Raw genomic sequence first — 13,640 nt, 5'->3', positions numbered from 1 at the left:
TGTATAATAATTCTATGCCCACTTTTCTTAGACTATATAACACTGTTCAGAGCTCAGTGGGGGAGCTCTCCTGCCTGTCTCGTTTCACGAGCGAGTGAGAGTTCCAGGTTCGAACCTGTAATAAAGATCCTCGCTGCTTAGCTTTGACTCTGGACTCTGGTGGTCTTCTTTGGGGAATAAACGGTCTGGGCATAACAAGAATGTGAAGATATAAAGGCCACAACTAAAGATTTTGCTTGTTACCACCCTTTTAAAACTTCCTTTTTAATTTTTACATGCAATTCTCAATTCTTCCCAATGAGAGAAAGGATCTTTGAAGGGGAGCCTTGAATCTCGGCAGATTTGTGACTGCTTTGACCAATAGAGTATAGAAGTGATGCTATGTGATTTGTGAGGCTAGGTGATTAAAGGTAACGGATCTTCCTCCTCCTCTTTTGGGAACACTTGTTCTTGGAGATATTAGCCACCCTGTGACAAGCACCAATACCCTGAGACCATTATACTATGAGGAAGTTCACACCACACAGAAAGGTCCTGAGTAGACATGCTGATTTACAGTTCCAGCTGAACGCAGCCTTCGAATCACCCCAGCCCAGGTGCCAAACGTGTGAGTGAAGAAGCTTCCAGATCATTCCAGTCCCCAGCCATCTGAGTCAACCTCAGCCTTTGTGTCTGCCCAGGGAATGCCTCAGACATCATAGAGCAGAAGCAAGTCATCCTTACTGTGCTCTGTCTGAATTCCTGACTCACACAACTAATAAGCATAATAAAATGATTGTTGTTTTATACTACTGTGTTCTGGGGCATTTGAGGTGCAACAAAAAAGAGGTGAAATAGACCGTGTCTCACTGGATTACTCTCCACTTTTTCCTTTCCTTACTCAATTTGTGGGCTACCACTGTCCCCATCATTCTTCCCAGAATCTCTGTGGATTGGATCATTGCATTCATAACAATATATAATATTAATGTGTTTCATGATTGCATTGAAAAAGAGACTTGAAAGTCACCTAGAACACATGAAAGGGCCTAGAAATGGTTTTTCTGTTGGCATTAAAACGTCTGAGACGTTTTCTCTGCTCTTTATTTTTTCTCTACTTCCTATCCTTGTTCATAATTCCTACCCACATCTCTGATGTAAAGCATTTCCAGAAATTTCCCATACTTAACCTAAACAGCCAACAGCAGTCAATTTCATTTAAAATAACAAAATAAGCTATGTTAAGTCGTATGTTAAGCACTTTGCTCACATTGATTTAGCATCTTCATTGTATGAAGTAAGTCATATTAACCTATTCTGCTGAAGAGAAAACTGTGGTTTGGAGTTGTAAGGTAACACAGCTCCTAGATGGTAGAGCCAGGATTTCAACCCAGGGTCATAGGACCCCAAACCCAGATTTTAACCTCTACACTGGTAACTTAAAATCTTTTGGTCTATATCCCATGGTAAGATATACATCTTACATCATGGCCAATAAATACCCACATGTATATAACTGAAATAAAAGTATCAGGAAACAAGAAACATCTTACTGTGTATATAGCACATTGACCTCTCTATTTTTCCAACCTATTTCTCTTTCTTAAAAATGTAGATAGTAACCTATGAAATTGATTGTATAACCTGCTGCAAATCGATCACAACACAGAGACTTTAAAAATTTACTTCACTTTGATGAAATTCAGTCTACCAATTTTTTCATATTATGAATTTTGCTTTTGGTTTCATGTCTAGCACTCTTCAATAAGTCCTAGGTCATGAAGATTTTCTCCTATTTCTTCTAAAAGTTTTATAGTTTTACATTACACATTTACATATTTAATGCATTTTGAGTTAATTTTGTATAAAGTGCAAGGTTTAGGTTCAATTTTTTACTATGGATATTCAAATGCTCAAGCAGCATTGCTGGAAAGACTATCCTTTCTTCATTGAATTGTTTTGCACCTTTGTACAAAAATAAAAATCTGTTGGCCATAAAAAAAAAAAATTTACTTCACTACCTTCTCCCATTTGACTTAAAATCTGAGAGGTCATTACCTCAAAACTCTTTTCTTCTTATAAACTGAAGGTCACTACCTACAGGTTAAAAACAAAAAGTTGTAATACAACTCAATTTTTAAAATTAGAAACAAGCTTAAAATCTCTATTCACAAATTCTCTTTCTAATATGAGACTATTTAATAAAAAGCCCCATCTGGTACATTTAGCAACCAATAAAATTGATACCTCAGTTATATTTTATATTCAGTTGTTGGACAGAACAACCCCCGCCACAGCCCTCACCAGGATCACAGCTCAGGACACTGCCTGCCCTCCTTGCTCCAGACGTTTGGACCATCAGCTGACCAGAGGACTGTGATATGGCAGAGCATGAGAAAATTAGCTAGACCAATCTCAGTACTTAGAATGACAGGAGAATAAGCCAAAGAATTGTGAGAGTAGAACTAAAAGTGCACAAGACAGCACTGGGGATGGAAACGCCATAGCAGTTATGGACAAACCACAGTGATGAAGAAACAGAAGAAGCCATGTGGAAGGGAAAAAAGAATGGAATACATATTCAGAGAGAAGCAGGGAGAGGCCCTGTACCCATGGGGAAGATGGAGTCAAAGAGAAGCTCATCTCTTGCACGGCAGCAGTTTCTGGTGGCTTTTTGGTTCCAATTCCAGGGCACAAATATTCAAAATGAAGATATATCTTTCTTTCTGGAGGAGATTTGCAGGGCTTTTACTTCTGCATCATCCAAATATCCTTAATTAAAATGGATGCCCAAAATATTCTCATGCTATAAATTTCAGAGGAAGGCAGGGTAACACAGACAGAGTCAGACAAGAGACAGAACTTCACAGAGGGTTTCTGCATGCTTTTGCCTTTTGGAATATTAGAAATAATAATTACAATGCCATTTCTTTGATTAATACAGTACTTTATAGTTGACAAAGAACCAATGACACATAATCATCTGTAAAATGGGAATGATAATTATAACAGTACCTGCCTCATATTTCTATTATGAAGGTGAAATGAGTCAACACATGTAATCCTTAAGATTAGTGCCTCCCATACAGTGGATGCTAAAGAAATAGGCTTCGATCCTATAATAATACTGTGACGTGGGGAGGTATTGCAGAACCATTTGATAGGTGAAGAAACAGATAGTTAGAGAGACCCCAGGCCACGCTAAAAGTTGGCCACAGCCAATAAGTGGCAACTACAGTCTTAAGGCTTCTCATCTATCCATTAATTCCACAGATATTCATGGAGTGCCAGTCACACTCTATACAGTGAATGTGACAGGTGCAATTTCTGCCCTACCAAACTTACAGTCCAAGGCTCTTTCCCAAGTTTTACCATGTTTCTATTGTACAGGCATCAGTTAGACAATTGTTATTTGTTTTATGCCTTGCAAATGAGATTAAATTAGTCTAATAAAGAGCCACAAAACCACATGCATCTTCCAGTGTCTCGAAAATATAGCATCGGTACCAGTCTTCTGGGCTCAATCCCCATCCCTGTATTATAATTAATTCTATGGGGAATTGGGAATGCCATATTATAATTCTTTGGATAATTATCTTTCCCCATGCCTCAACCCAAGACTCTCAACTCCCTGAGGGCAGAAACTATCCTCTGAGTAGCACAGAGGATGTGCATAATAAATACTGGTGGCCGGGCGCGGTGGCTCAAGCCTATAATCCTAGCACTTTGGGAGGCTGAGACGGGCGGATCACGAGGTCAGGAGATTGAGACCATCCTGGCTAACATGGTGAAACCCCGTCTCTACTAAAAAAAAACACAAGAAAACTAGCCAGGCGTGGTGGAGGGCGCCTGTAGTCCCAGCTACTCGGGAGGCTGAAGCAGGAGAATGGCGTAAACCCGGGAGGCGGAGCTTGCAGTAAGCTGAGATTCAGCCACTGCACTCCAGCCTGGGCGACAGAGAGAGACTCCGTCTCAAAAAAATAAATAAATAAAAATAAATAAATACTGGTTAATTTTAAATGAATAAAAAGGATATCATATCTGTGCAGATGTCTTGATTTTTCTTAATACTCAAATTAGTGTTAGCTTTTAATGTCACTGAGAGGTTTTTATTCCTTGAGTTTTGAGGGGGTTTTGGTTCATTGTTTAGAGTACACCACCATCCACCACCCCATCCCATGGGGGTTTTTCAGCTTTAGAAGTGGAAACAGCTCAATGCGACCTGAAGTGGGCAGCCAGAAACTAAAATGGTTTCCACAACCACCACCAATAACACTTTCATGACTTCCTAAGCCCTAAGCTCTAGGAAAGCAGGGACAAAAAAGCAAAGGAGTAAAGAAAAGAGAAAGTAAAAGGGAAGAAAAGGTTGGAAAACAGCACCAGTCAGACATGACAAAGCAGAATTAAAATTACCGAAAAGTTAAATTGTAGAGTGCCATTTGACCCCCTCTTCATTCCTACCAGATCAAGAAGAGAGTCTGGCTGACTGAACATATATATTCTTGATCCCTCTCTGTCTCTAATCTCTGTCTCTATCTCTATGTATGTCTGTATGTATGTATACGTGTGTGTGTGCACGCGCACGTGTGTGTGTGTATAAAGTACATCAAGATTGATCAAGAATAATTCATCAAAAATCCATGTGGAATCCTTTGGAGTCTTTTATTAAAAGTAAGTCTTTTTCTAAAGAACTGTGATAAATTTGTAAATGTAAAATTAGTCATGCTCAAATAAATCTATCAACCAGAAACATAGTTCTAGCTTTTAAATCAAGTCACCACTTTTGATTAATTAAATCTTACCCGAAGTAGATTTTCCTTTATTATTAATGTATTTCATTCATATCAATTCAGAGTAGAGCAATTTTGAAATCAAAATAAATTTTTACCAAAGCCAGGGTTTACAAAATCAACAGTGCTACATGTTAATGGGTTCTGCCTTCATGAACTATGGGGGAAGGAAAGGTAGCTGGATTTTGAAACTTCATAAAATTCTAAACATCAAATATTGGGAATTAGCAGTAAACAGACGAAGGTTTAGAGACCCTCAACATAAATTTTCCAAAGTTAGGCTTCTCTCCTGGTTAACATAAGCCAAAGGATTCTCTGAAAAATACAGTAAATTTGAACTTTTGTGTGGCCTTTTTATTTGTATTACTGTGTTTTAGCAAGCACGCTGGAATGGCAAATGCTTCCTCATTGGTGGAACCATGTAGACTCAGAAAAAAGCCATCTTCCATTGAGAAGACAATTGTTTTCTATAGAGACAAAAAACAAATGCCCATGACCCAGGTCACCTCATCCCAGCAGGCTTTTGCTGCGGCTTCCTCTGAGCAAACACAACAAAGTCCGGAGCAGTCAATCCTGCTGCCCCACACTGGGCCGCCGCAGTTGTGCTCTGCTATTTACCCTTCCTATTAATCTGTCAATGTTCTAGTCAAACATGCAAAACAATATGGTGGGCACATAGTTTGATTGGTCATTGCTAAGTAACTTGGACCAAAGATGAAGAAATGGAACTTCCAACCAACAAAATGTGAGGCCCAATTTGATTGTTAGAAAATGTTCAACAATACCAGTGCATGACAATTTTCTCAGGGTGGCTGTGATTTAGCATCTCTCTCACCAAAAAAGAGTGGTCCCAATAAATGACATTCAGTTCCAGAATCTAAATTCAGGTCATGTTGCTGTTCCTATCGTTGTGGCATAGAACTGTCTGGGCATTTTGCAAAGGAAGATGTTCATTAGAAGATGTCATCATTCCATAGTGAAGAGACCATTGAGGAATTTGGTTTGGTACACAGGTTGAGTCCCTGGCTGACAAAATATTTTTTGAGCTTAAAAATAAGAGTCCTTGATTCAACACTTCCTGGATGCTGAAAAGTGCAACTCCGTATTTCCAAAAGAGAATTTGAATTATCAAACATTTTGAGCAAATTAAATAGCTCATATTCTTATTTCACTTTCCTCCTTTTCTGCTAGGCCAGATGAAGCCTCAGAATCCTTCTCAACACAAAGCTGTAGATAGCCACTTTTATTCTCCTGGAATTAACATGAAAGATGGGGCCTGTTTGTCATTCCAGCCCTAGATCCTCAAGTGAACATGTTCAAATACAAGATGTACAGATGAGCAACAACTGTCCAAGGGACACCTTTTTAGAAATACAGAGTGTGCATTTCCTTGCTGTGTGCTTTCAGAAAGCAGGAAGAATGGAAAGAGTAAGTGGCCAGGATGTCAGAGCATAAAGCAAAGTTAAAGAAAATATAGACAATGAAAGTAGGCTGATGTGGGATAAAAATCCCCCCCATTCACTAGCTATTTACAAGGTATTTGTCCTGTGGAAAATAACAGCTCTGAGATATGTTTGTTCATATATAAAATGGAGAAAATGAGACCACATACTACATAAGTCAGGACATCTGACTCCTATCCCTGATCCATTTCCTCTAATTCGCCACAAACCACAAGCAGTTTCAGGCTATATCCGTGCCATTTTTGGACCCGAGAGGAAAAGAAACTCTCTCTTCCCATAATGTGTCCAAAAACTGAGAGGAAGAACTCTGGCTTGATATGGACTACATATTAACTATTGGATTCCCACTAAAAGATTCTGACTGGTCCAGACTGGTTCCTATATCCATCTTGATAGCCAAGAGGCCAAAGGATTGTGCTTGGGCTGTTCCCAAAACCATTTGCGGGGAATGGAGAGAAGCAGTTTCCTAAAAGAAGCATTGGGTAAGGGGGATAGTTTTCTTGGGTGGATAAGAGAGTAAATGTGTACTTTATGACCTCATGGAGTGAGAAGATTAAATAATGAAAAGAACTCACTAATGGCACATAGCAAGTAGTCCATAAATGCTAGCAAAGATGATGCTAATTGTCTTCATCACTATTATTATCAATCCCTACTGCAAAAGAATAAAATCAATAGTAAGGTATTTACAGAAAGATACTTAATATATCACATTGAATATTACTTACTGATGTCAGTTGTAAATCTGGCTACTCAAATAGCACTCTCAGTGAAATAACAAAGTACAATGGTCATAGATTTCATACTTCAATTTGAATTCAACTCATAATTCAAATTATAGAGATTTCACTGTGATCCAGCTTACTGAAAAAAAATGTGATGTTAAGGGATGAAATTTAAAAACCGATTCATTCATGCATCATAGCTCCTATGTACCAGACAGACCTAGACCCTGATTAACACAGGGGAACAAAGTTGACCAAGTTTCTACCCTAAGGGAGCTTACTTTTCAGAAGGAGAGCCACAGAGGAGTGAATAATATAATCCAATATAATGGCTGAAGAGGGAGGCAGAAGAGGAGGTTGGAATGATGTGATGTGAGGAAGACTAAACCCTCTGTTACTTGTTTTGAAGATGGAGTAAAAGTAATAGGAGTCAAGGAATTCAGACAGCCTTCACAAGCTGGAAAGGGAAGGAAACAGAATCTCCTCTAAAGTCTGTAGAAAAGAATGAAACCTTGCCAACACCTAGATTTCAACCCGGTGAGACCTGTATCATACTTCTGAACCTACAGAACTAAGTGGGAGATAATAACTTTGTACTGTTTTAAGCCACTAAGTTTGTGGTAATTTGTTACAGCAGCAACAGAGAACTAATACAGAATCATTCTTACCATTACGAGAGCATTTGTAGTTTTTTATATGTCAGTGAAAAGTTTGTCTTCAGTTAAAAGCCCGGGCTTGTGCAACTTCTTAGGAACAATACCAGTACCTTTAAAGTGAGCACATGTGCCTCAATCCTAATGGTGTGGGGTTACCTTAGTAAGATAATAAATAAATAATAGCAAAGACAACACATTTCTAAGTTTTCCTAGCATAAATGTAATGTGTCCCTAATAGTGGGGAAAAAAAATAATTTATGAAGGCATTTAAAATTATACTGTAATTTACAATGATGTGAGTATGGATAAATATGGAAACTAAGAGGATTATCTAAAATATAATATCAATGACACTGAATCAAGAATCAAAATTAGTGGCTGAAATGGAGCAAACCTATTAACCTAAAAAAAAAATAAGAAAATGTAGTATCTCTTATTCATTACCTGCATCCTGTTTGCAAAAGGTCTGATAGTTAGCAAGAATTCTTCTTCCCTTTGCTTCATACATATCACTGTAGACACTAATTTGACAAGTTCAACTCCCTATAAACAAAGAATGGAGAAAGAAGAGCAGGTTTACAATGATGCAATGACAATAATAGAGAAAAAAAATGACATCTTTAAGAGACAGAAACATCCTATCCATGAACATAGTATTTCTTGCCAATGACTTTCAATAATTTTTTTTTTTTTTTTTTTTTTTTTTGGTGGAGACAGGGTCTCAATGTGTTCCCCAGGCTGGTCTGGAACTCCTGGACGCAAGCAATACTCCCACCTTGGCCTCAATAAAATTCTATACTTTTCTACATAAAGTTCTTGATCATCTATTGCGAGATATAATCCTAGGTGGTGCTTGCTTTGGTTGGTTGGTTGGCTGGGGGAAGTGTGGGTTGTGCTGTAATGACGTCTTTTAAATCATCTTTCTAATCAGTTTCAAAGTATAGACATGCAATTTAATTTTATACATTGTTTTAAAACAGCAAGCTAGCTAAGCTTTCATATTAATTCCAAAAAATATGTCTGTTGATTATTTGGGGATTTTGATGTGAACAACTGTATCACCTAGTAATAGTAATCGTTTTGTTCCTTTTTATTCAAATTTTTGAACTTTAAGTTTTTGTCTTATTGCATTAGTTTACATCTCTAAAACACATAGCTTAGGTCCTCAGGAAGCAAATAAAACTTAGGCCCTCATTTGCACAGACCCCTGTGAGTTCCAAGAGTTATTAGGATTTGCAGGGTATTCTAGGTATAGAAAGGGAAGCCTAGTGAAATTGGGAAGCATTTCCAATAAATTGTTATAAAAGATCTCAGAATAGAAAGACCAAAATCTCTAAGTCTCCAATATTTTTTGTGTATTTTTTCCTCATATTCATTTTAATACATAATTTCTTATTTGTAGTTCTGAAGCTGGAGTTTTGAGATAGTTCAACCAACGAGAAGTTAAGACAAGGAATATTGATTACAGAGGTGTTAAAGGGTTGAAAAAGAAAAGAAAAGATTAGGTGTGAAGTTGCAAAAAATAAGAGGAGGTGATATCAACAGGTCAATAAATCCTAACACTCAGGAATCAGAGCCCCAAAATAGTATAAGTTTCAGTCTTCACAGAAGTTGGATATGCTTGGTAGTTCCCGATGTTAACAGAAATTCATACATTTCCTCATCCAGTATGATATTTGTCATGTTTTAATATTTTTGCAGATGCCTTTATCAAGTCAAACAATTTTTCTTCTATTCCTAGTTTGTAAAAGTTTTCGGTTTTAAATTAGAGACAGAGAGCAAATTCTATTAACTATCTCCCCTGCAACTGTTAAGAAGATTGTATATTTCCTTTCAATGATGCTGAAGTGATGCTACATTAATAAAATTTCCAATATTAAATGAGCCAGGCATTCATGAGATAAAAAACAACGTGGTCATAATGTATTTTCTTTTTAGCATAGTGCTGGATAGTGCTAAATTTTGTTTGTTAATATTTTATTTTGCTTTTTTTCTTCTTCTTCAATGCTCACAAGTGAAATTGCCTTTTTCCACTTTATAATGTTCTTACCTTATTTTAGTGTCAAAGTTATGCTAGCTGCAAAATACTTGGAGAATATTCTCTTTTCATAATCACTGAGTTTGTATAGGATTTAAATTACTTGCCCCTTAAATATCTGAATAACTGTATTGGTAAAAATCACCTATTCTGATGCTATCTTTGCGGGAAAAATTTAAACTATTAATTCAATTTATTTAATGATTATACAGTTATTTACATTTTCTATTTCTTCTTAGTCAGTTTTAGCAAACTGCATTTATCAAATAAATTATTTTATTTTCTAGATTTCCAGATTCATTGACTTTAAAATGTATATAATACACACATATTTTAATCTATTCAGCATAAAAAATTCTATTCCATTATGTTCCTGTTTTAATTCTCAATATTATTTATAATGCATTTCTCATTTTTCTCTTGACATATATTGCCACAGGCTTTTCAATTTTATTAATTTTTTCAAAGCACAAACTTTTACCTTTGTGGATTCTTTTTGTATGTTGATTTTCTAATTCATTAGTTTTTCTTCATGGGGGGGTGTTTGTTTTAAATTATTCATTCTCTTTCCTATACGTTTTGAGGGTTTATTCTGCTATTCTTGTGTTTTTAATTCACTATTTAGTCTTCTTTACTAATGTATTTAAATAATTGTATTTTTTTTCTAATACTACTTTGCCTGCCTCCAATGTTTTGAAATATAATGCTTTTATTATCTCTCATTTCTAATGCTTTTGAATTTGCATTTTGATTTCTTAACCCATATGTTGTTTAAATGTATGGTATTTCCCAATTATCTTTTTGCTATTAATTTTTAAATTGGTTACATTTTGATCCAAAAATGAGATTTGTTGATATCAATTCTCTGAAATTTATTGAGAACAATTTTACAGTCTCCGTGTAGCCGATTTTAATAAATATTTCATATGTGCTTAGATTCAATATTTTCAAATTAACGGATGTAATCTATAACTATTCATTAGCTCAAGCCTATTAATTATGTTCATATCATCTATATCCTTGATTTTTTATCTGCTTCATCTGTTAATTATTGACAAAGATATATTAAAATCTCCCACTAACGTATGGGTCTTTCTAGTCTTTCTATTTTTTTCTGTAGTTCAGTCAATTTTTGTAATTTTGAGAGTTTATAATTAGCTGCATAAAAGTTTAGAGTTACATCTTCTTAATAAATCATTTTATTATATAGCTCTCTTCTTTATCTCTACCAATTTTTTCCCTTAGAAAGTGTTTAGTTTGATGTTAATATAGCCACAGCAGTTTTCTTGTTAGTTTTGCTAATACAATAAAACCTATGCCATAGTGGGATAAGTAATATCCAAAAATAAAACATGGGTTTATGTATGTGGCTAAAGGAATATTTTCAGTTACTCTGTTCTGTCATGAAAAAAAAATCCCAAAAGTAAATAAGAAAAACTTGTCCTCCATGAAACTGAAGAAATGTACACCATACTGTAAAAGTCTTAAGTGATCAAGAGTCTGTCACATCCTAATCCTACTCATATCTCAACAGAAGAAAATAAATCGAGCCTGTCCCTATTTAAAAATAAAGGGAAGGACAGAAGTCAAATGCTGAAGACATTCTTTCTAAATTTTTTTTAATTAGTATTTTTGTGGGCTACATTTTCCTGGGGGTTTACTACATATTTTTTTTTCCATACTTGAACTTTTAACATTTGTGTTCCTTATGGTTTGGGGTGTGTTTTTTTGTTTTTGTTTTTGCTTTCTTGAGACGGAGTCTCTCTCTGCTGCCCAGACTGGAGTGCAGTGACGCTATCTCTGCTCACTGCAAGCTCCGGTTCCAGGTTCATGCTATTCTCCTGCCTGAGCCTCCTGAGTAGCTGGGACTATAGGCACCCGCCACCACGCCCAGCTAATTTGGGGTGTGTTTTTAAAATCAACATAAAGCGAGTCGCTTAAAAAAAAACAAAAAACACCGTCTGACACTCTTAACTAAGAAATTTAGCCCTTTTCTACTTATTGTGATAATGAATATATTTGAACTTAATTTCTACCATCTTATTTGTGCTTTCTACTTATCTACTTGTCCTGGTTCTTCTGTTTTTTGTTTGGGTTTTTTTCTCCCCCTACACTTTTAGAACTGACTAAATTATTTTTTCTTTTTCTTTTTCTACTTTCTCCCCCTCTATGTCTTGGAAGTTATTCATACAATTTTACCTTTATAATAAAACATGTATACTAACTTACAATCTAAATATTTAATAAATTTAACACTCTTGTAAATAAAACAAGGTTCTTCAACACTGACCACCCACTGCCAAATTCAAAGCCGTTGTTGTCCAATGTGTTAGTTCTCTAAATTGCTGTTCTTTTCCCCCACAAGTTAGACATTGTCACTATTATTGTTCTAATTTTTTGCAGTCAACTGTTATTTTGATTTATGCACACACTTATCAATATATTTCATAATCGGCCTTTTTTTGCATAGCAGATCTGTCTGGGATTACATTTTTCCTTCATAGAGAAAATTCTTTAGAATCACCTTTAGTGAGGGTCTACTGGTAGTAAACTCTCAGGTCTGTTTGGAAATGTCTTTATTTTATCCTTACACTTGAATACAGTTTTGCTGGGTGTGCAGTTTTAGGTTGACAATTATTTTCTCTCAGTCCACTTAAGGTATTATTCCACCATCTTACAGTTTTCATTATTTCTGTTGTAAAGATAGTGGTCAGTCTGTTGCCAATGTCTATTCTCTACAGTGTTTTGGGTTTTGTTTTGCATTTTGCTTTATTTTGTTTTGTTTCTAGTCTTCTTGCTTGTCCCTTCTGTGGCTTAAGATCTTTTGTGTGCATACGAATTTCCACCATCTTATAGTTTTCATTATTTCTGTTGTAAAGATGGTGGTAAGACTGTTGCCAATGTCTATTCTCTAGTGTTTTGGGTTTTGTTTTGCATTTGCTTTATTTTGTTTTTTTGTGTGATTTGCTGGACTTCCTGTATGTTAGGATATATATCTTTGAATAATTCTGAGACAGGTTTCAGTCATTATCACCTTAAATATTATCTTTTATGTTTCTATTATCTTTATGGAATTCTGATCAAATTTGCTAGACCTTTTTCTCTATTTTCCATGTCTTTTAATCTATTCTTTTTGTTTATGTTTTCTTTTTTTCTCCCATCTTTCTAGCCACTGGATAATCTCTTTAGATTTACATTCCAGTTCATTAAACTCTTCTTCAGGTTTTTCCTATCTACTATTTAACTTGCCTATTGAATTTTTAATTTAAAGTATATTTCTATAAGTTTATTTTTACAATATGACTGATTTTACTTTATTGCATCTGTTTCTTGCTCATATTTTTGAACTTATTTTTCCTCTCAATACAGTAAATATACTTAATTTCTGATGATATCAAAAATCTATGCAGGTCTAAAATTGGGGTCCGTTATTTCTGTTGTCTCTCAATTAGACTACTTCTTTGCTTGTGGGTATTGTGATTTTGGACAGTGAGTTTCTCGTTTTAGTTTGAACCTTATATGTAAAATTCCAAACACCAAGAGTGAACTCTAATGTGAACTATGGATTTGGGGTGATGATGTGTGTAGGTTAATCAATTGTAGCAAACGTACCACTCTGACTGGGTTGTTGATAATGGGGAATGCTGTGCATGTGTGGGGGCATAGCATGTAAGGGGTATCTGTCTACTCTACTCTCAATTTTGCTCTGAACCTAAAACAGCCCTAATAAGAAATTTAAGAAAATTCTTGAAGGCAGGTGTTTAACTCACAGTTTCCCAGAAATGATCCAGCCTCAGGCCATTTTAAGTTAAATTCTCCAGTTAAATTTTTTTTTTCAGACCCTCAAATACATGGCATGAATAAGGACTCAAGCATTTATGAGAGCTGGCTTGCAGTTATGAAAATTATGGTCACGATTTTTCTTCATTCCACCCACAGTGAAAGTTGAATCAAGCAGCTTTTTTTTTTTTTTTTTTTTTTTTTTTTTT

At 35.6% G+C, this 13,640-nt stretch overlaps 1 protein-coding gene across 2 annotated transcripts in view; it reads right to left on the bottom strand.

The window, feature by feature from the left end:
- The window catches only part of LOC105530901 (chromosome unknown open reading frame, human C12orf42), a 185,772-nt gene extending 177,614 nt beyond the window's left edge, over window positions 1-8,158 (bottom strand). The window contains exon 1 of one of the 2 annotated variants that reach the window (XR_001004706.1): window positions 8,058-8,158. Coding sequence is in view for 1 of the 2 variants with exons in the window: in XM_011968636.1 (XP_011824026.1) it covers window positions 8,058-8,117 (60 nt within the window). In the remaining variant the exon portion in view is untranslated. The remainder of the gene's footprint in view (window positions 1-8,057) is intronic. The other variant, XM_011968636.1, reaches the window with a different exon arrangement.
- Window positions 8,159-13,640: the final 5,482 nt, after the last annotated feature.

The sequence above is a fragment of the Mandrillus leucophaeus genome, unplaced genomic scaffold (assembly GCF_000951045.1).
Source record: "Mandrillus leucophaeus isolate KB7577 unplaced genomic scaffold, Mleu.le_1.0 Scaffold852, whole genome shotgun sequence".
Classification (NCBI taxonomy): Eukaryota; Metazoa; Chordata; class Mammalia; order Primates; family Cercopithecidae; genus Mandrillus; species Mandrillus leucophaeus.
Note: the sequence above shows the minus strand (reverse complement) of the source record. Positions and strands in the feature narration are given on the sequence as shown.